Below are 20,695 nucleotides of genomic sequence, written 5' to 3' on the forward strand. Positions count from 1 at the left end.
GTTTTGACAGGGGGGTTTCTGAGCTCGCACAGAGAGCTTGACAGCTACAGATTAAAGCCTTCTCCAAAAGACGCATCATTTCCGCAACGCCGCACGAGGCAGTATTTCCTCTGCCACCTCTCACAAATCCGGCTGCGCTTTTGACTCCAGGCAGTAGAGGGCGCCGTTGGTATACAGCCTACCCCCCTGCTTTTTCGGTTCCTCCCTGAGAAGGCGGAGCGCTGTGAGAGGCTTCGGTTGAGACCTGGGGAAAATCGGCGGGAGCCGCTGCTGGACCACCCGCCGGCGCCTGGGCCTCTCTTGGGCGAGCGGCAGAGGAGGTGAGCTTCGGGCGAGGACAGTTCCGAAGACTGACCGCGAGACGCATCCCGTTCCAGCCCCAAAGGATTCTCATGCTGACGAGGGCTGGCGAGTGCAAGCGCGCGTCGAGAAAACCCGTTTCTCCTTTCAGTCCCCTCCCCCCGGGGAGAAGGGTTAAATATCGACCCGAAGGGCAGGCAGTCCGGGGGCGGGGGTGAAGGGAGCGCCCTTGCATATCTCGTAGGGGTTTGGAGAAGGCTGGCAGAAGCGCCCAAGGGACTCTCCGGTCGGGGTGGGCGAGGTTGGGCGTCGAATTGTTCCTTTAAGTCCAGATGTTGGCCCAAGAAACTCGGGTGCCTATGGAGACGCTGCGTGGTCTGCTTTCGCCGAGGCTCTTTGGAGGCCGCAGGTTTTGTTGTACTTTGGTTGCCTAACAACGCCGTCCGGCTTCTTAAAGCGACAGACTCGTGGAAACTTCAAGCTGCTGTTTGCGATTGTCTTTCAACTCCGAATGGCTCGCTTTGTTCTGTATCGTTTTCTCTGGATTTAGAAGATATTTCTGATTTGAGATATCTGTAGTTTCTTGTTTATTTATTGTAGTTCTGTACGGCTGGAATTCATGTTGACTCCTAGCGATTTATGTCATGAAGCTATAAAACATTTAACAATAAGATACCATCAGGATAACATTAATCAGGTGTAAAAATACAAGTAATGCAAATACAGAAATGCAAACACAGTGGTGACAGATCTCATTCCCCAAATGTTCTCTAGGGAAATTCATTCTTCAACCATTTTCCAAAGGCTAACAGTGAATTTGCTAACCTAACCTTGAGAGGGAAACAATCCCATAATATGGCAGCTGCAATTGAAAATATTGTTTGCAGGCCTCTGCCACTTTCACCTTATGGGCCTGTGGAATCATCAACACTTTTTGAGGGAATGTTTGTACTTTTGTACTAGAGTGGTTGGATAGGCCACTTTTATGTGATGCTTGGGCCATTGGGTTTAAAGAAGTAAAATAATACAGGAAGTTGATTTATGAAGTTATAAGGCCATAAAAAACATACTCATAGACACAAGGCACATGTGTGTATGTGTGTGTATGCATGCACACAAACATACAAACACATATGTATATATACATATACATACACATATACACATACATAATTCCTGTCATGAATAATTAAAACAGTGTTATGAAATTCTAAATATATTTGCTTTTAAGAAATCAATATATAGTGCAATGAGAGTTACTCACAGATAAATGTGCATTGTACTGTAGCTTCAAAGAATGTAAACAGAAACTGTTGACTTGACTAATTCCAATCTCCCATGGCCACATTGTTTGCAATCTAGGATACTGAGGGAGCTTGTTGATGATCTGAGCAAACCTCTGTTCATTATCTTTGAGAAATCTTGAAAAATGGATGAAGTTTGGGAGTGCAGTACTCTCATTGCTTGAAGGACTCTAGAGGAGATCACCAAATGGTTAATCTGTAAACATACTGAAAACAGTGGAATAGTTATTAGAAATCAGTATGGGTTTGTCAAGAATGCATCTTGATAAACTAATTTTAACTCATGTTTTGATTAGGTATCTTCTGTAAGTATAGGATTCTCTCAAAGTCTGCAGGACTGTGATATTCTAAAATAATACATGAATTTGTGCAACTCCATCATGAACAAAACTAAAAAATAAAACTATTGTGATTGGCAGACAGCTTTGACCGAAGCTAGTCCTTAAATCTAGTTATCTCTTAAAATTAGCTCTGGTCTTTCCTCCCTGCTTCGCTTGAGCAAACCCATAGTGGGTGTGCCCAGGCAAAGCACAAACAAGCACTCCCACTTTGCTTGCATAAACATCACATTTTAAAAAAATTGTGACTCTTCTCTAAATTGCTTGTGACCCCTGGGGTATTGCAAGCCACAGTTTGAGAACCCCTGCCGTAGCAGATTGTGGGTATTGTGTGCTTAATTTGATTTTAGCAAATCATTTGAAGAAGAATCCCATAAAACTCTGATTCAAGTACTTAATCATGGGCTGGATGGCCTGTTTGATAGGTGGATTTAGCGTTGGCTTGAATACCATGTTCAAGGAGTGCCCATTGAAATTTCCCTATCCAACTAGAAGGAGATACTAGGTGCAGTGCCAGTACCAGGTCTGCTGTAACTTTTCACCATCTTTATGCATTAAGATTTGCTACAACGGGCACAAAAGAGAATGATAAGGAGACTGGAACCAATTCTTATGAAGAAAGACTGACAGAAGCAATTATGTTCAGCCTCAATAAAATATGACAAATGGGAGCTGTGTTTTCTATCATCCAAATGCAGGAGAATTAATAATTGTTTTAAGTTACAGAAAAACATATTCCAGTCAAATATTAGGAAAAAGTTTTTAATGATAGGAGTAATTTGTTGGTGGAAGCAATTGTGAGGTTTCCTTCCCTTCACTGGATGTGTTCAAGCAGAAACTGGAGAGCCATTTGACAGGAATGCTTTAATTTATATTCCAGCACTGAGACTCAATGACTTAAATGACCCTTTCTCATTCTGTAAACTTATATAATTAAGGATTTAAGAAAGAAGAAAGGGGATTTACTTTTAGCATTGATTTCTTGAATTAGAAGGAATGCTAGCAGGTGTCCTAGAATGTGTCTGTGGTTGTTGTTATTACTATTACTAAACTTCATTTGAGAATAAATAGTAAAGTGTAGTTGCTTGTGGTACATATTCTGTGCTGTCTTTCAGATTTGCAAGCCACCACTTGGAATTTGACAGTTTAATTCATGCTATGTAATTGATGAGAAGAGGTAACTGACTTGGCATTAAGGGGTTTGTAGATTTACAGAGATGGAATTATGTAAGCAATTTTCACATTTCATTGGAATAATTTGCGCATACTCATTTACAGTTCAGAAATAATGCTCAAACTGAGTTACATTCCTTCAAATAGTAGTCTTCTATTTATATGTCTGTGTTGTTTTTAGAACTGTCTCCCCACCTCTTCCTGCAAACATAAGATTAAGTAGGAGGCAGGATAGCTGGAGATGGATGAGTTGGTAGAGAGGATATTTAGCCTCTAGCTTTTGAGTTTGTTGAGGCAGAAAATGTAATTAGGCTGGGCTACATTAGAATCTGTTGCTGCCAAAGGTTATCCTGCTTTTGTTTCATTCTGTGCAATTCTGTATGATCAGGCACTTACTCAACTTTTAAAGTTTTGGTTGATTACTCAAAAAGAGCTGTCTCGCAGACCTCAGTATAGGGAAGGATTGTGTATAACAGCAGGCTATATATCTTCTTCTTTGTAAGAAATTTTTGTCATTAGCATCTGATAGGTTTTGGCATCAACACTATACTTCCTACTTTCTTGTGGGGACAGAAATACCAGGTATGAATCAAACTGTGTTATTGCCTCAGAAATCGACAATCAACATAGTCCCTACTGACCCTGCTAAAACCTTACACGGGAAGCAGTAGAAGAGACTGAAGTTTCTTCAGATTCAGTCATGCTTAGAATATACCCAATCAATTCAGTGGGGCTTAAGTAGTTAAGATTGCCTACTCTGGTTGCTTTCAGTAAATTTGTCTTTGACATGATTAAGTCTATACCACCGGAGCCTAGAATTATTTGGAGCAAGTAATTTACATATGAACTGAGGTATATAATTTTTACTTAATAACAAAGAATAGATATGCATCCCTTTCAGAGCAGCTGCTTATAATTTGTCTAATTTGGGTACAATTCTTTTTGTTCATGCTTTCCCTTATTTCATTATTTGCATCTAGGTTCTTTTTTTTTCTTAAAGCTTTATTAAATTTTTTCCAACATACAGTATACATAAAAACTACCAAGAATGAAACAAAGAATACTGCAAGGAAAAAAAACGAAAAAAGTGCGAAAATACAAAAAGGACTACTACATAGTGACTTCTGACTTTCTACAACAAAAATAAACACATCAGGTTCTTAAGATTATTCTAAAGGCCTAACAATGGGTATAGTTTTCAGAATGACACTTCCCATGGATCTTTCCTTTAAGATTCAGAGTCTTGATTCTTACAGTACTTAGTAGAGCAAATTATTTATGCCCAATCTGTTTTTTTTCTCCCAAAATTACTGTGGGATTCAAAAGACAGAACAGTCTGTATATTGATCAAGTGAATTTAGGCACCTAATAGAAAATAGTAGAATAATGTTTCTTTTATTTATCCATTAGGTACTATCTTCAGTTAGCTAGTAATCTCTAAAACTAAACAATGATGGCTGAGAACCTAGACAAGTTCATTGAAGACCACAAGGCCAGACTGTTACAAGACAAAGCAAAACTTGAAAATGATCCCCCTTATATGGAAATGCAGGTAAGATTTTATTTTAAAATAAATAAATAAACACAAAGAATACTATTCCTTTAATTCTGCTTCTGTAGTTCAGGTAAAGGCTCTTACAGATCTTTCCGTCCAAATGATCACGTAAATTATGATTTCCTGTTACGTCCACATTTGACTACGTACTATAACTAGAGCTACAAACTTTACAGAGAGGAGGAACGAGAAAAGGTAAATAATTCTAACCCATATACATATTCCTCTTTTCTACAGTATACAGTTAGCTGACTACCTCTTCATGTTTCAAAAATTATGCAATGCAAAAATTTACAGGAAGGAAGTTTTAGGGAAAAAAACCCAGAATGATGCATCAAGCAAACAGAACTGACTACCTAGCTCCATTGGATTAATTGCCTGTTCAAAAATATGAGAAAGTTTGAACTTGTTCTTCCTGCTACTCCATTAAGCCTGGCTATCAAGCCTAAATTGGGGGGAGGGGGAATCACCATAAAACTACTTCTAAGTGCCTTTTTTGTTGTTTATTCGTTTATCTCTTCTGACTCTTCGTGACTTCATGGATCAGCCCATCCCAGAGCTTCCTGTCGGTCGTCAACACCCCCAGCTGCCCCAGGGACGAGTCCGTCACCTCTAGAATATCATCTGTCCATCTGTCCATCTTGCCCTTGGTCGGCCCCTCTTCCTTTTGCCCTCCACTCTCCCTAGCATCAGCATCTTCTCCAGGGTGTCCTGTCTTCTCATTCTGCGGCCAAAGTATTTCAGTGGTCATCTGATGTGAAGTGGCCCATTCCAGTCCATTTCAGTTCCCTGACGCCCAAAATGTCTGTCTTTAGTCTTGACATCTCACCAATAACCACATCCAATTTGCCCTGGCTCATAGATCTTACATTCCAGGTTCCAATGGTGTGTTGATCCTTAGAACATCGGACTCGCCGTTCAACCACCAGCACCGTCGGCCACTAGCCATCCTTTCGGCTTTGAGCTAGCTGCGTCATCATGTCTGGGGCTAGTTGAACTCATCCTCTGTTCCTCCCCAGTAGCATTTTGACCATCTTCCGACCTGAGGGTCTCATCTTCCGATGGTATACCGACATATCTCTGGTTGTACTGATCCATTTAGATTTCACAGCAAGAATACTGGGGTGGGTTGCCATCACCTTCCCCAGGGATCGCATTTAGTCTGACCTCTCTGTCATGACCTTCCTGTCTTGGGTGGCCCTTCACGGTTTAGCTCATGGCATCATTGAGGTGCTCAAGCTCCAGCACCATGACAAGGTAACGATCCTTTGTTGAAGTTTGAAGTGCTGGTTGTGCTATTTTGTACCTTCTGCTTATATCAATTGGTTGTGCCTTACCTTTTTTTTTCTTTTTCAGAACAAAAGTGCGGAGAAACTTTCAGAGGCTAGTGAATTATTAATCTCCATGGCTAAAGAAAACATCCCACCAAATAGTCAACATATTGCTTTGCATGGTATTATTTTTTTTCTGATGTTTATTGTGGTGCAATTAGTAGAAAATGATTACGTTGACTATAATGTTACATTATCTTTGTGCCCAAATGTATAGAATGATATGTCTTAAACATAGCTTTTCCCACAGATCTGAGAGGAGTATATAAAATATGCATATCTGGAAAACAGCTAAACACATATTGCTGTGGTATAATTGAATTGCCGTTGGAGAGATATGTAACGTACAACTGGTTTCTTGTTTGTCCTTCCTTGAATTGTTATGCTATCACAGAATGGCTGGGTTTGTTTATTTATTTATCAAATTTGTCACTGCCCATCTCCTCCGAACTTAACATATTCAAAATATGTTAAGCTAGGTTTTTAAACATGATATGGTGAATAAGCCAGAATGGCCTGGTTCATACTTCATGCTGAGGCATAGTGAATAGCTGTGCAGCCAAAGGTGGTTAATGCTTCTTTGAGGGAAGGTGTGATGTCACTTGATTTAAACGAGGCTGCTGTGCATCCTCTCACCCTCCATCCCTCGACCCAACCGTACTGGGCTCCTGCCCTGACTCCAACCATCCCTTTTTAGAGAAGGTGGCATATCAGCTACAGAATATCCTAGAATAAGCTATTATCTAAGTGACTTTCAGTCAGGATTCAGGCCTAGGCATGGTGGGTGATCTTCATTGGGACCTGGATGGGGTGAGTGCCCCACTCCTGGTCCTACTAGACTCTTGGTCGTGTTCAGAACTGTGGACCCTGGTATCCTTCTGGACCATCTGTAAGAGCTGAGGGCACTGTTCTTGGTGGTTCCAGTCTTACTCAAGCAGGTGATTCCAGGCTGTAGTCATTGTGGGAAGAGCAGTTTCTTCAATGTGAGACTGCAGGGCTTGCTCATCTCTCCCGTGCTGATTAATGTCTGTATGAAATTGCTTTGGAGTAAAATATCCTTGGTATACTGATGATGTTTTTCTACATTGCTGCCATAGATCAGGTCAGAGGTCTAAGGGACTGAATGTGGAGACACAAGTTCAAATTAAACCCTAGCAAGATGAAAGTGGTGGTAGTGTGTAAACATCTTGACAGAAATATCAGTCTCAGTGGCTGCTCTAAGATGGAGCTACAGTCCCCCCAAAAGAGCAGGTCTATGACTTGACTCACAGCTCCTGCTGGAATAGCAATGGAAACTATAGCAAGGGAGGCTTGTCAATGGTAATTCACACCTTGATTGCCATGCAATAAAACTATTGCAATGGGGCTGCTTTGAAAATGGCTCAGAAGCTGCATTTGATTCAGAACGTAGGAACTAGACTGTTATTAGGAAAGACTTGCTGTTGCAGAGTTATAGCTATTTTGGGGTCACTGCACTGGCTACCAGTAGGCTTCTCTGTGCAATTCCGTATGCATATTATTACCCAGAAAGCCCTATACAGTGTTACTATGTTTTATCAGGCAGGGACTAACATGACTTACCAACATGATCCTGCCTGTCCTATATCGACATCTAGCAAGAACCTGCTCGAAGTCCCACCTTGAGAGCAGGTGAGATAGGCATAAGCCAGCAAGGCTTCTCTGTAGTAGTCCCCACATTGTGAATCATGCTCCCCCCAGTGGTATTCTTGATCTATTCTCTTTTGATGTGTCAGAAGATATTGAAAATAGTTTCATTTCAGCAGGCCTTCAGTCTCTAATGAGGGATTGTGGATGACCATATTTTATGAGGTGTTTCTAAATGGGCTAAGAAGGGTATAACTTGGAGTTGTATCAAGTTTGGGTACATCAACCAGAATTTCTGGGTTGAAGCAGAATATGAATTCTGTAAAATAAATAAGACAAAAATAAAAACAAAAAATAACCTTAGGATATACTGTGATGTATGAACTGTGGCTTTAATATTATGAGTGCTGTGCAAATCCTTTGACAGTGATAATTTACAACTGCAGGAGTGCCAGTTAAGCACCTCGATTTGAATGATTCAAGCAGTTCTGTTTTTCCAGGCTTATTTGGCTACTCCTGGCAATCTCTGTATGTGCGCACATGCACAACTACTTCATTTTACCAGAGATGGCCTTTTTTGGAGTACTTTAATTTTTGTCCATACAGGCTCCAGGGTCATTTTCAACTTGGGCTTAATGATAGATACTATCACAGAGGGTTAGTTGTTACTTAGCAACAGCAGTTCCTCTCACATGTGCCTCTCCTCTGCTTAAATTTAATTTGTTCTTCTACATGCTATCTTTTTGTAGCTGCCATCTGTGATGAAATTTTTTTTTTTCTTGAGAATGACACTTGAGATTATTACAGGAATTATTTTGGAAGCCTGTACTGAACTAAGTACAAACTAAATATGGAAAATACATTTTAGAACTAATGTTAAAGTAGTTTGTGGCTTTAAATTTTGGATTTGTTCATCTTTCAGAAAGAATGTAATTTTGAAATTGGGATAGATATTGATGCCAACAAACTAGCTGAGGAAAAAATGTCAAAGCTGCATCTTGTAAAAAGAAGCACTACCATAGTTGCTTGTTAATTCTTACGTAGCTTGGCAAGCACTGCTACTCAAAAGGCAGGCTGACTTTTTAATGTATAGGATGCTTACTAATGAATTTTATATTGTGTTGTCTGACAAATCAGTTATGTACTTTAGGTACATAGAATTTTCCTTCCAGTTATTTAGAAGGAAAGGCACAGCTGCTGTTTGTCCAAAGGGAGGCTTAGAAAATGGTCTAATAGCTGGTACTTAGACTCATAACGTATATACGTGCTCCATGTAATGAACAAGTACTGTATGTCAGTGTCTTGCACAGCTTTCTGTTCATGCTGTCATTCTTGGATTCACTAAGCGTGGTTTTTTACAAATTGCTGTTTCTCTCAATTTCAGTTCATCGTCTGATAAAATGATAAAGTGTTGGGCTACCTTGCAGAATGTTAAGGCAAAAATTTCAGAAATTAAAAGTTCTAGATAAATAATGCTTCTCCAAAGTTTGTTTCATAAATGTGAATTGTTGTTGTTTATTCGTTTATTCGCTTCCGACTCTTCGTGACTTCATGGACCAGCCCACGCCAGAGCTTCCTGTCGGTCGTCAACACCCCCAGCTCCCCCAGGGACGAGTCCGTCACCTCTAGAATATCATCCATCCATCTTGCCCTTGGTCGGCCCCTCTTCCTTTTGCCTTCCACTCTCCCTAGCATCAGCATCTTCTCCAGGGTGTCCTGTCTTCTCATTCTGTGGCCAAAGTATTTCAGTTTTGCCTTTAATATCATTCCCTCAAGTGAGCAGTCTGGCTTTATTTCCTGGAGGATGGACTGGTTGGATCTTCTTGCAGTCCAAGGCACTCTCAGAATTTTCCTCCAACACCACAGTTCAAAAGCATCGATCTTCCTTCTCTCAGCCTTCCTTATGGTCCAGCTCTCGCAGCCATATGTTACTACGGGGAACACCATTGCTTTAACTATGCGGACCTTTGTCGTCAGTGTGATGTTTCTGCTCTTAACTATTTTATCGAGATTTGTCATTGCTCTTCTCCCAAGGATTAAGCGTCTTCTGATTTCCTGACTGCAGTCAGCATCTGCAGTAATCTTCGCACCTAGGAATACAAAGTCTTTCACTGCTTCTACATTTTCTCCCTCTATTTGCCAGTTATCAATCAAGCTGGTTGCCATAATCTTGGTTTTTTTGAGGGTTAGCTGCAAGCCAGCTTTTGCACTTTCTTCTTTCACCTTCATCATAAGGCTCCTCTGTTCCTCTTCGCTTTCAGCCATCAAAGTGGTATCATCTGCATATCTGAGATTGTTAATGTTTCTTCCAGAGATTTTAACTCCAGCCTTGGATTCCTCAAGCCCAGCTTGTTGCATGATGTGTTCTGCATACAAGTTGAATAGGTAGGGTGAGAGTATACAGCCCTGCCCTACTCCTTTCCCAATCTTAAACCAGTCCATTGTTCCATGGTCTGTTCTTACTGTTGCTACTTGGTCATTATACAGATTCTTCAGGAGGCATAAAAGATGACTTGGTATCCCCATACCACTAAGAACTTGCCACAATTTGTTATGGTCCACACAGTCAAAGGCTTTAGAATAGTCAATAAAACAGAAATAGATGTTTTTCTGAAACTCCCTGGCTTTTTCCATTATCCAGCGGATATTGGCAATTTGGTCTCTAGTTCCTCTGCCTTTTCTAAACCCAGCTTGTGCATCTGGCAGTTCTCGCTCCATGAATTGCTGAAGTCTACCTTGCAGGATCTTAAGCATTACCTTACTGGCATGTGAAATGAGTGCCACTGTTCGATAGTTTGAACATTCTTTAGTGTTCCCTTTTTTTGGTATGGGGATATAAGTTGATTTTTTCCAATCTGATGGCCATTCTTGTGTTTTCCAAATTTGCTGGCATATAGCATGCATTACCTTGACAGCATCATCTTGCAAGATTTTGAACAGTTCAGCTGGGATGCTGTCATCTCTTGCTGCCTTGTTATTAGCAATGCTTCTTAAGGCCCACTCAACCTCACTCTTCAGGATGTCTGGCTCTAGCTCACTGACCACACCATCAAAGCTATCCCCGATATTGTTATCCTTCCTATACAGATCTTCTGTATAATCTTGCCACCTTTTCTTGATCTCTTCTTCTTCTGTTAGGTCCTTGCCATCTTTGTTTTTGATCATACCCATTTTTGCCTGGAATTTACCTCCGATGTTTCTAATTTTCTGGAAGAGGTCTCTTGTCCTTCCTATTCTATTGTCTTCTTCCACTTCCGCGCATTGCTTGTTTAAAAATAATTCCTTATCTCTTCTGGCTAACCTCTGGAATTTTGCATTTAATTGGGCATATCTCCCCCTATCACAGTTGCCTTTTGCTTTCCTTCTTTCTTGGGCTACTTCTAGTGTCTCAGCAGACAGCCATTTTGCCTTCATGGTTTTCTCTTTCTTTGGGATGTATTTTGTTGCCGCCTCCTGAACAATGTGGCGAACTTCTGCCCATAGTTCTTCCAGGACCCTATCTACTAAGTCCAGTCCCTTAAATCTATTCTTCACCTCCACTGCATATTCCTTAGGAATATTAGTGAGCTCATATCTAGCTGATCTGTGGGTCTTCCCTAATCTCTTGAGTCTGATCCTAAATTGTGCAAGAAGAAGTTTGTGATCTGAACTACAGTCAGCTCCAGGTCTTGTTTTTACCGACTGTACAGATGTCCGCCACCTTTGGCTGCAAAGGATGTAGTCAACCTGATTTTGGTGTTGTCCATCTGGTGAAGTCCATGTATAAAGCCGTCTCTTAGGTTGTTGGAAGAGAGTGTTTGTTATGCAGAGTGAGTTGTCTTGGCAAAATTCTATCAGCCTATGTCCTGCTTCGTTTTGTTCTCCCAGGCCATACTTACCTGTAATTCCAGGTGTCATTTGACTGCCCACCTTAGCATTCCAGTCTCCTGTGATGAAAATAACATCTCTTTTAGGTGTGTTGTCCAGTAGGTGCTGCAGATCCTCATAGAACTGCTCTACTTCAGCTTCTTCAGCATTTGTGGTTGGGGCGTATCTTTGGATCACTGTGATGTTAGATCGCTTGCCCTGAATTCAAATTGAGATCATTCTGTCGTTTTTTGGATTGTATCCAAGCACTGCTTTAGCCACTTTACTATTAATTATGAAGGCTACTCCATTTCTTCTGTGGTCCTCTTGTCCACAGTAGTAGATCTGGTGGTCAACTGATGTGAAGTGGCCCATTCCAGTCCATTTCAGTTCACTGATGCCCAAAATGTCTATCTTTAACCTTGACATCTCACCAATAACCACATCCAATTTGCCCTGGCTCATAGATCTTACATTCCAGGTTCCAATGGTGTGTTGATCCTTAGAACATCGGATTCGCCGTTCACCACCAGCACCGTCGGCCGCTAGCCATCCTTTTGGCTTTGAGCTAGCTGCGTCATCACATCTGGGGCTAGTTGAACTCATCCTCTGTTCCTCCCCAGTAGCATTTTGACCATCTTCTGACCTGGGGGTCTCATCTTCCGATGGTATACCGACATATCTCTGGTTGTACTGATCCATTTAGTTTTCACAGCAAGAATACTGGGGTGGGTTGCCATTACCTTCCCCAGGGATCGCATTTAGTCTGACCTCTCTGTCATGACCTTCCCATCTTGGGTGGCCCTTCACGGTTTAGCTCATGGCATCATTGAGGTGCTCAAGCTCCAGCACCACGACAAGGTAACGATCCTTTGCTGAAGATAAATGTGAATACATCTATGAAAATTGGCCACTGAATGCATAAAATTAGCTGCCAGGTCAAAATGATAGCATATGATGTGTTTACATGTGGAAGAATTAAAGTAAAGAAACAATGAGTTGTCCAAGAGTTCTTTCCCTTTTATCTATCCTGCCTTTTCCAATTTATAATCAGGTAATTAAAAGTGAGAGTGACTTGCCACCAATGACATTGTTATTGACATAACTTGTGTAACATAACCTTATTTAATTGCGGGTGGGGGGAAACATTGACAAGAAATTATACTCAAGAGGCTGGATTTTTCAGTGGAACATTGGTAGGGAAAAACCCTGCTTAATTTTTCACCTAATGCCACTTTTTTGCTCTGCCATTCCTCTTTCTCCTTCACCCAGCTTTTTCTCTTTGCCAGAAAATATGCAAATCTTTGCATTTTTGCATCCTGAAATAAAGTTCATATGGAATGTCCATACTTCCATATTTATTATAACGACTTATTATGATAAAACTTTTACCTTAATAAATAGGAATTGGTGTATAATTAAGATCAGAATAGTTCTCTTGCTTATTTCTTCTTGTCCTTAAAAAAACTTTGATAATTCAAAGAATCAGGAAGATTGCATTTATGAGCTGATCTCTTTTCTATACCAAAAGATTTCAAATACGTTCCTATTAAAGTTGCAGATACAATTCTTAAAAAACCCCTTAAAATTAACGCTTACTTTTGTGATATACTGTTGCTGAATATTTGTATGCTTAGAGGTATTTGGTATTGTTAGTCTGGCAGTGGTAAAAATGACATCACTAGAAGTGACCTAAAATAACAATTAAATTTTGCTTTCCCTCAGTGGCCTCTTGGGGAAACATCATGACAGCACCAAAAAGAGTATGTGTTTCATATTTGAATTTTGATTTATAAATGTTTTGATCTTAGGAGGTAGAAATCACTTTTTTGAGTCAAGCTAGCTGTAATCTAGTCTTACACACTAGCAGTTGCTAGCTTGATGAATTTGGAAATTTCATAAATAAGGATAATTTAGTGAACTTTTCCCCTGCTTGTTCTACGATTTGAAAAAAATTCTCTATCAACGGAGGTTCCCATTTTGTCTGCGTGGTAGTAGCTACTGATGCACCTGCATACTGCATACCTCTATTATTAATCTATTTAATAATCTCCCCTTGTGGGGCAGATGGGTGGTGATAAATTTGATAAATAAAAAAATTTAGCATATAAAATTTAGCATATTTTATTTACCAATTACAGGACTGTAGCTATCAAGTTAGATTAACTATTACATGTAATATTATTCATTAAGGCATTCTCTATAGTTGTAGTGTATTGACAATAGTACAAAACAGGCAATTTCATAAAGTATTTGTGGAGAGATTTGTATATATTACCAAGCAGCTGATCATGGAATTTGTGAAATCCAACTGCCATTGAAAAGAGACCAAGTATTATTGCTAGGTAGATCTAGATTTATGCTTTCCAGTAAGTGTAGTGATCCCTTACAGTTATCTTTGTTGAAAATATTTCCATGATGTCATAGAGGACCAATGTTCATATGCTGTTTATTATGTTATATGCTTATTATGGTATATAATGCATTATGTATGAGGTTCAGCAAAAGGATTTTTTGCTCCCAAATAAATGGTCTCAGTTGTATATTTTTTTCATAAGCTAGAACTCAGTTTGGCAAACATGCCTAAACTTTAAATATTGTGTGAGATACAACATTTAGAGTATCTTGGAGATACTCTACATCTTCCTATCATATTAATCTGATAAGCATCTTAGTCATTTGCTTCTTTTTTATATCAGAAAAGTTCCTCTGCTTCTTAAAAAAAACACTGACATTATGAAGTCTAGTCAAATTCATGTTGATTTGCAAGACAGATCCACAAAGTTTAGTGGAGCTGAAGGAGACATTACCTATTTACTTATATAAACATACATAATTTTTATTTTTATTCTTATTTATGTTTAACTGTTTTTAACCGTTGTTTTAATCATTTTAACTGGTTGCTTATTGTGTGCCATCTAGAGTCACATTGTGAGATGGGCAGCTATATAAATCCAATAAATAAATAAATAAACAAAGATGCAGTTTTAGCCATTAATCTTGTAATGTCTTTATGGCTAGTTCTATAGCATTACATCAGAGGTTCTGATACTAGGTTTGCCCTTAGTTGTTAATTGTGGCTTTTGCTTTTTATTTAAAAGATGGATTATATGGAAACTATTCTTAAATGGACAAATATTTTTATTTTGCTTTCTCTCTGATCACTGTTGGATAAGAATGGCTAAACAAAATAGAATTGAGGGGAAATTGGTGCTTCTAATATCTAGATGCACTATGCATTTATTGTTTTCTTCATCCCGGCGACTAATAGCTGCTTGTAACAGATACAGATTGGTCATGAGTTTGAGTGACAATTACCTGACCGTGATACAAATAAGGCCCAACTCACTGTGGTCTCTTTGCCACTTGATAAAAATAGAATTGTAGCAGCTCAGCAGGATCTTTGGCAAAGATATTTCACATCAAATTCTGGTTGGGATTGAACATAGAACTTCTACAAGGCATGTACTCTGCCACTGAGCTGTGATCCACTCTCTGTAGAATGTGTGCAAGTGCACTACAGGAAAAAGATGAGGAATTCTGTGACCCTTGGAATTGAATTGCATTGAGACCTTATTGTCTCTAGTCGCTATATACTATTTCAGATGTTGGGTGATGTAGTCCAAAAAATTTAGTTGGCCAAAGAGCCTTTATATCTACTATGACAAGAAGGCTTCTAAACACACTGTAGAAAATATACATGTCTGGATATGGCCTGGAAATTATGTCAGATGCATCTTCACAGTGAAGTAAGCCTACATGATGGTTAGTTACAGTACTGTATTGCTTAAGAAACTGCTGTTGATCCTCTTTTCTTTTTTTAAAATGATAACAAGACTTTGTTTTCATTTATACCCTTAAGGACACACTGCAGTAAGAGTACATTTTAAATCCCTAATCATAATTTTTAAGACTAGAACTTTTTCAATTTAGTTCTTTTACAGGGTAATAGAAATATTAAATTAGCTTTATTTGAACAAATCTGTCATGAGTACTGATGGTGAGCAGGAGGAGGCCTCTATCCAGGGGGGAAAACGCATGCGTCGTACTGAGGAGTTAAGCAGCCATTCAAAGAGACACAGATCAGACCTGCCTTAACCTTTGGGGTTTATCTGTCTGGGTTTTTCCCATGCTTCTTCAGTTTGTTAGGATTTTCTGTCTAATGTAGCAGTAATAAAGCACTAGAGACCTATCCCTTGTCTCAGCGTGGTTCCTGGCTGTTAGGACAAAATCCTCAGTATCAAGGTTCTTACACTTGAATATTATTTACACAGATCATTGATAAAAACTGTCTTGTATTTTGTAGACTATGGCTTAAGCTTGCCTCTTGGGGAAGAATATGAACATAAAAAACACAAACTAAAGGAGGAACTTCGGCAGGATTACAGGCAATATCTTTTACAGGTAAGAAACTGTATTTGGTTAAATCTTTAGTGCTGGTTTGTGAAGCAAAAATACATTAAAACTAAATTCCTTAAGAATTGAAGACATTAATTTCTAAAATTTGTTGCTATGTAATGTTACAGTAATGTTAAATGCCATCTAAAATATCCATGACAATAAATTATTGGAAATAGATTTTGCAAAGGAGTTTGGTAGGAGGAGCAGAGGGAGAAATTATATTTTGAACAGATGAATAACTGGTTTAATTTACATGATACATTTAATCAAAAACTAGCCAAACTTATTTTAGCCTAGTGCGTACTGTAAGCCTATACTATATGATCAGTTTATGGTGCATTGTATTGTAACACAGAAAATTGGGTTTCCATAAATTATGACAATTGGAATGCTAACTCTATCATTGTTATAAGAGGTGGATGGCATTAGAAAAGTGAACCATGTGTTGGGGAGGTGGGGGAGAAAGACCACAGCCAAAACTACAACATAAACAGCTCACATTTTGGAATTGTGTTTCAGGGCAAGTTTTAGGAGCCAGAAGCTGCATTTTTTCATTTTGTTTCCTTGGGCAATCAGAAGGCATGGGGAGCAGGGCACCAATATCACACAAATAAGCAAGGCTATTATTGTTGTGGGTGGTTATATATTAGTATTTTTTTGGTGTGTGTCAAGCTTCATCCTAAGTCTTAAAACATTTACAGTTTTTCATTTACTGACAAGAAATAGCAAGAAATTCTACCCCAAATTTTCAGTGATGTTCAGTTAATATCACTGTGATGTGTTATCTGACAATATTTGGGGAGTTGTAGATCATCCAGCATCATTCAAACAAGTGAAAACAGGCTGAGAGAAATGATATATCTATCTAGATTAAAAAACATGTCAGAGCGATTTTGCTTTACAGATAAATGGAAGATAAAAATATTGGAGAGGCAGCTGGAAGTAGAAGGGAACAAGAGAGGATAATGCCTGAAAAACAGAGGCAGTTGAAAGAACAGAAGAATATTTATGTGATTAGTAGAAAAAAGTGAAACATAAATTTAGACTAGAAAGATTGAAAATTTTTTTTTATTATATTATGTGTAATTAATCTTAGCTTCAAAGGATGAATTAGTGGTAAACATATTAAAATATATATATATGATGGTTCACAAGGTAATGGCAGGAAGGACAAACTTGGTTAACAATTACAGTTTTAAAAAATTTCTACTTCCAAATGTTTTAAATCCTTTTGTGCTGAATTTTTGTATGTGCTTGAGCTTATGTGATGATACAGTAGCAAAGATAACCCAAATATGTGTAAAAGAATTTCCAGTGACAGTTTTCCCCAATATTATACAAATTGGAAATTTGTATTTATGTTTTTAGTAGCAGCTAAGTTTAATAGTGTAAATTAATACATTAAATACTATTTACTGCACTTCTTAAGAATCAGCATCTTTAAATTGTTTTAAATTTGCACATGTCTGCCTAAGGGAGGAAAAAAGATTCAGAGCTGTTATTGACAGAATATTATTTAAGATGAAGTCTGTTTTCCAAACTTTTAGGGTATGTCACAGGCAAAAAAGAAGGTATGGTGCTTGCATTATGCTACTCTTCAAATTCATATTTCCCTTTATTTGAATGTGCTATTAAAAAGTCTTGGGTGAAAAATCAGTCTTTGTGCTTGGCTGTGTTTTGTGGCTGTCTTGTCTTTTAAAAAGTTGATTTTCACATGCTATTCATAATTTTCTGTTCATATCATCTTACCATTCTGATGGTCTTTCCTGTATTTGATTTCACTACAAAATTGATACTCTGTATTACCTTTAATATAATGAATACAGGACATGCTGAAATTGATTATCAGTTTATGCTGGTTTTAAAGTACTATTTTTACAATCTCTAGGAGCATTGGATTTAAATATATATGTTGATAAATTATTTTGAGTAACCTGAAAATAATGTCATATTAGTTACCTGATGTTGGCTTGTGGACTAGATACACAGACATGAAACTGCAGTGTTATGCACTCTACTAAGGAAGTAAATGCTGTTGAACCACAGAGGTTATATTTTGAAACAAAAGATGATGCAATTAACCATGTTTGAAAATCTTGGAAATGTGCTGCTTAAATTCACATTACTTAGTTCAGAAGATAAGTTTATATTTATTTTAAATTATTATTTTACAACATCTGGGAACATTGGATTTAAATATGTATTGATTATATTTTTTGTAGAAAAGATATTTAACATCAGGTGAAGTTAACCCATATACTCAGGGACTGTCTCTTCCTATTTGCGACAGAAGATCTGCTAAGGTAGGTTTATGGAAACTTAACAAATTGCAGAACTGTTGTGATTTGGAAATTATATATTTTTGTGTGTTATAACCACAAAATTGAATCCTCTACTTTTGTTGGTGATATGAAATATCAGCTATTCCACACTGTCTCCTCTCATATACATAGATGTCTCTTTTGAATTTGTGTGCTGTGTGCTCAAAACAATTGGTATGTTAACTAAATCCAGAAATGAAATACTTTTCCTTGATTTGTGTGGAATTTATTGTGTACAAGAATCTTCCTTTTTCATGATATTTGATAATCTGTTATCAGAGTTGTGCTATAATCTACATTATAATCAACAAAATTTTATTGTCTTTCTTGAAAACCACATTAGTTCAGAAAACGAGTGAGACTGCCACATATAGTGTTCTTCATTGATATAAAACTCTTTATGATACTACTTCATGTTAATCCAGTAATTTGCACTATTTGGATTCTAGACAAGCAGCAGTAAAGAGATTTATCTAGTTTTGTTGAATATACTGAGCTCACCACCTCCCCTGGTAGCCATTTCCATTGCCAAACTGCTGTTCCCTTAGGAAGTTTTTCTTAACATTCAAACAGAATTAGCCATCTTGCAGCTTAAACTCATTTTTTTGTGTCCTGTGCTCTGAGGTAATAGAAAACAAGTCTTGGCATTCTTTACTTATTTATCACATTTACAGTCTGCCACAATCCCAAAGTACTCCCAGTAATTCATGAGATAAAGTACATGTATATTTAAATTACTTAAATGAAGTATTTGTTTAATACCCTTCTTGAGACCCCTAGTATTTATTTGACTATATTCAGTATTATTTCCCCCTAATATAAGGAATTCAGTGTTGCATGGTTACTTTCACGCAAAGTTCCCCTGTTCTACTTCCTCAACAAAGTCTCCTCTGTTAGTTAGGATCAAGTCAAAGAAAGTGGCTTCCATTGTACTCTACAGTACTCTTTGAAGGAAAAAGTTGTAAAAAAGTCAGAAATTGCCCGGAAGTACGAAGCTTGGCAGTTCATTTCCAAACAGAAATGTGAATGTAAATAGAACGTCCCTTTAGTTTTCTCTTTGAAAGATTTGTAGAAAGCTGGTGTGGTGTAGTGGTTAAGGTGTTTATATGCTGTATTGGTCCCTTTCCCAGTGGGCTTGCAAGTTAAAAAATAAAAAGTTTAATAGTCAAAACTAATGTGTTGTGTTGCGATAAGTAGTGTAAAGTAAGATCTAAGTTCAAATTCTTTCTGGGCCATTTTCTTAAAACTAGTTTACATGTTATTTTACCAACTGCTGATTTCAAAATAATATCCTATGTGTTTGGACAGCTAGTTACTGCATTCCTGCTGGCATACAGAAATGATCAAATACCAAAGTTTTAGGGAAAATTTTCAGTACTTCCTACTGATTTTATGTTCTTAATGCTAAAAAGGTAGGAGTTCTTGTACCTTCAAAAATGAATATCAGATTATGATTTCCTTGTTCTGGTGAAGCTTTGTTTTATTTTGGCCAAATGGAAGCCTTTATTTTAGTTACTTTTAAGGCCTCAGTGTTTCCATATGCTAACAGATCATCCACATAAAATTGAAACTAATGAAAACTGAACTTTTTTGCAATCTTGCTAAAACGTTTTGCAGCTCCAGTGCAATTTCTGATATTTGTTCTAGGACAGGTTAAGATTTGAAAGAAACAAGGAATACAATCAGTATCTCAGGGAAAAGGAAGAATGGAATGAAAGGTTAAGAAGAGTAGGGAAGAAACAAACAGAGGTAAACCACAGATTTTTTCAATCACGCTAGAAACAATGGAATGATATCTCTGATTAAGCTGTAAGAGAGGTTAATTGGAGACTGATCATAATCTTTTTTCTGTTCCTATATATAAATCCATTATTTTTTAAATACAGACTTCTGTGTACTTATGTGGCATTGGTGGACTAACGTATGTTGAGGCAATGTAATATTGACTGTTTTATTTCTAGATTTTTATTAGGATGAAGTGTGTGTATGACATCATCTAAAACTGCTCTTTTTACCTCTTTTTACTTTGTCTGCTGTCGGTAAATATGTGAATGAGTGGGAAGAGCAATGATGATGCTTCCCTTTATACCATATTTTTTTCTCTGTATTTACTTTAAAAAATGCCTAGGCTACCTATCACCTTGTACAAATTGGTATACTGTACAGATAAAATGAAACATCAACTGTCTCAAAACTATAAAATATCCACTACAAAAGTGGGAATCCCCCCACAAAATATAAAGCCATTTCAACCAAGTACCACCCCACCCCAACAGATTAAACTTGTAAAAGGTTAAATGACTAGCAAAATGAAAAAAAGTTTAAGTTGGTGCCCAGACAAAAACAGGGTGATAATCTGATCTCTTTTGAGGGGGAATTTTGAAGTCATGGCATTATCAAATATAAGGCTGCTTCCATTGTGTATCTTGTATTGCATGTCTTATATTGAAAGCAGTTCATTGTTATTTAAAGCTGCCATTATTATTCCCTTTTGCTTTTTGAGTTGATTGTGAAAATGGCT

General features: G+C 37.9%; 1 protein-coding gene across 3 annotated transcripts in view; it reads left to right on the forward strand.

The window, feature by feature from the left end:
* Positions 1 to 248: 248 nt before the first annotated feature.
* The window catches only part of CSPP1 (centrosome and spindle pole associated protein 1), a 69,993-nt gene continuing 49,546 nt past the window's right edge, over positions 249 to 20,695 (forward strand). For 2 of the 3 annotated variants that reach the window (XR_010067656.1, XM_063299361.1), the window contains exons 1-6: positions 249 to 320; positions 4,526 to 4,667; positions 6,027 to 6,123; positions 15,759 to 15,856; positions 18,076 to 18,156; positions 19,822 to 19,923. Coding sequence is in view for 2 of the 3 variants with exons in the window: in XM_063299361.1 (XP_063155431.1) it covers positions 4,566 to 4,667; positions 6,027 to 6,123; positions 15,759 to 15,856; positions 18,076 to 18,156; positions 19,822 to 19,923 (480 nt within the window). In the remaining variant the exon portion in view is untranslated. The remainder of the gene's footprint in view (positions 321 to 4,525; positions 4,668 to 6,026; positions 6,124 to 15,758; positions 15,857 to 18,075; positions 18,157 to 19,821; positions 19,924 to 20,695) is intronic. The other variant, XM_063299362.1, reaches the window with a different exon arrangement.

This window comes from Candoia aspera, chromosome 3, assembly GCF_035149785.1.
Source record: "Candoia aspera isolate rCanAsp1 chromosome 3, rCanAsp1.hap2, whole genome shotgun sequence".
Taxonomy (NCBI): domain Eukaryota; kingdom Metazoa; phylum Chordata; class Lepidosauria; order Squamata; family Boidae; genus Candoia; species Candoia aspera.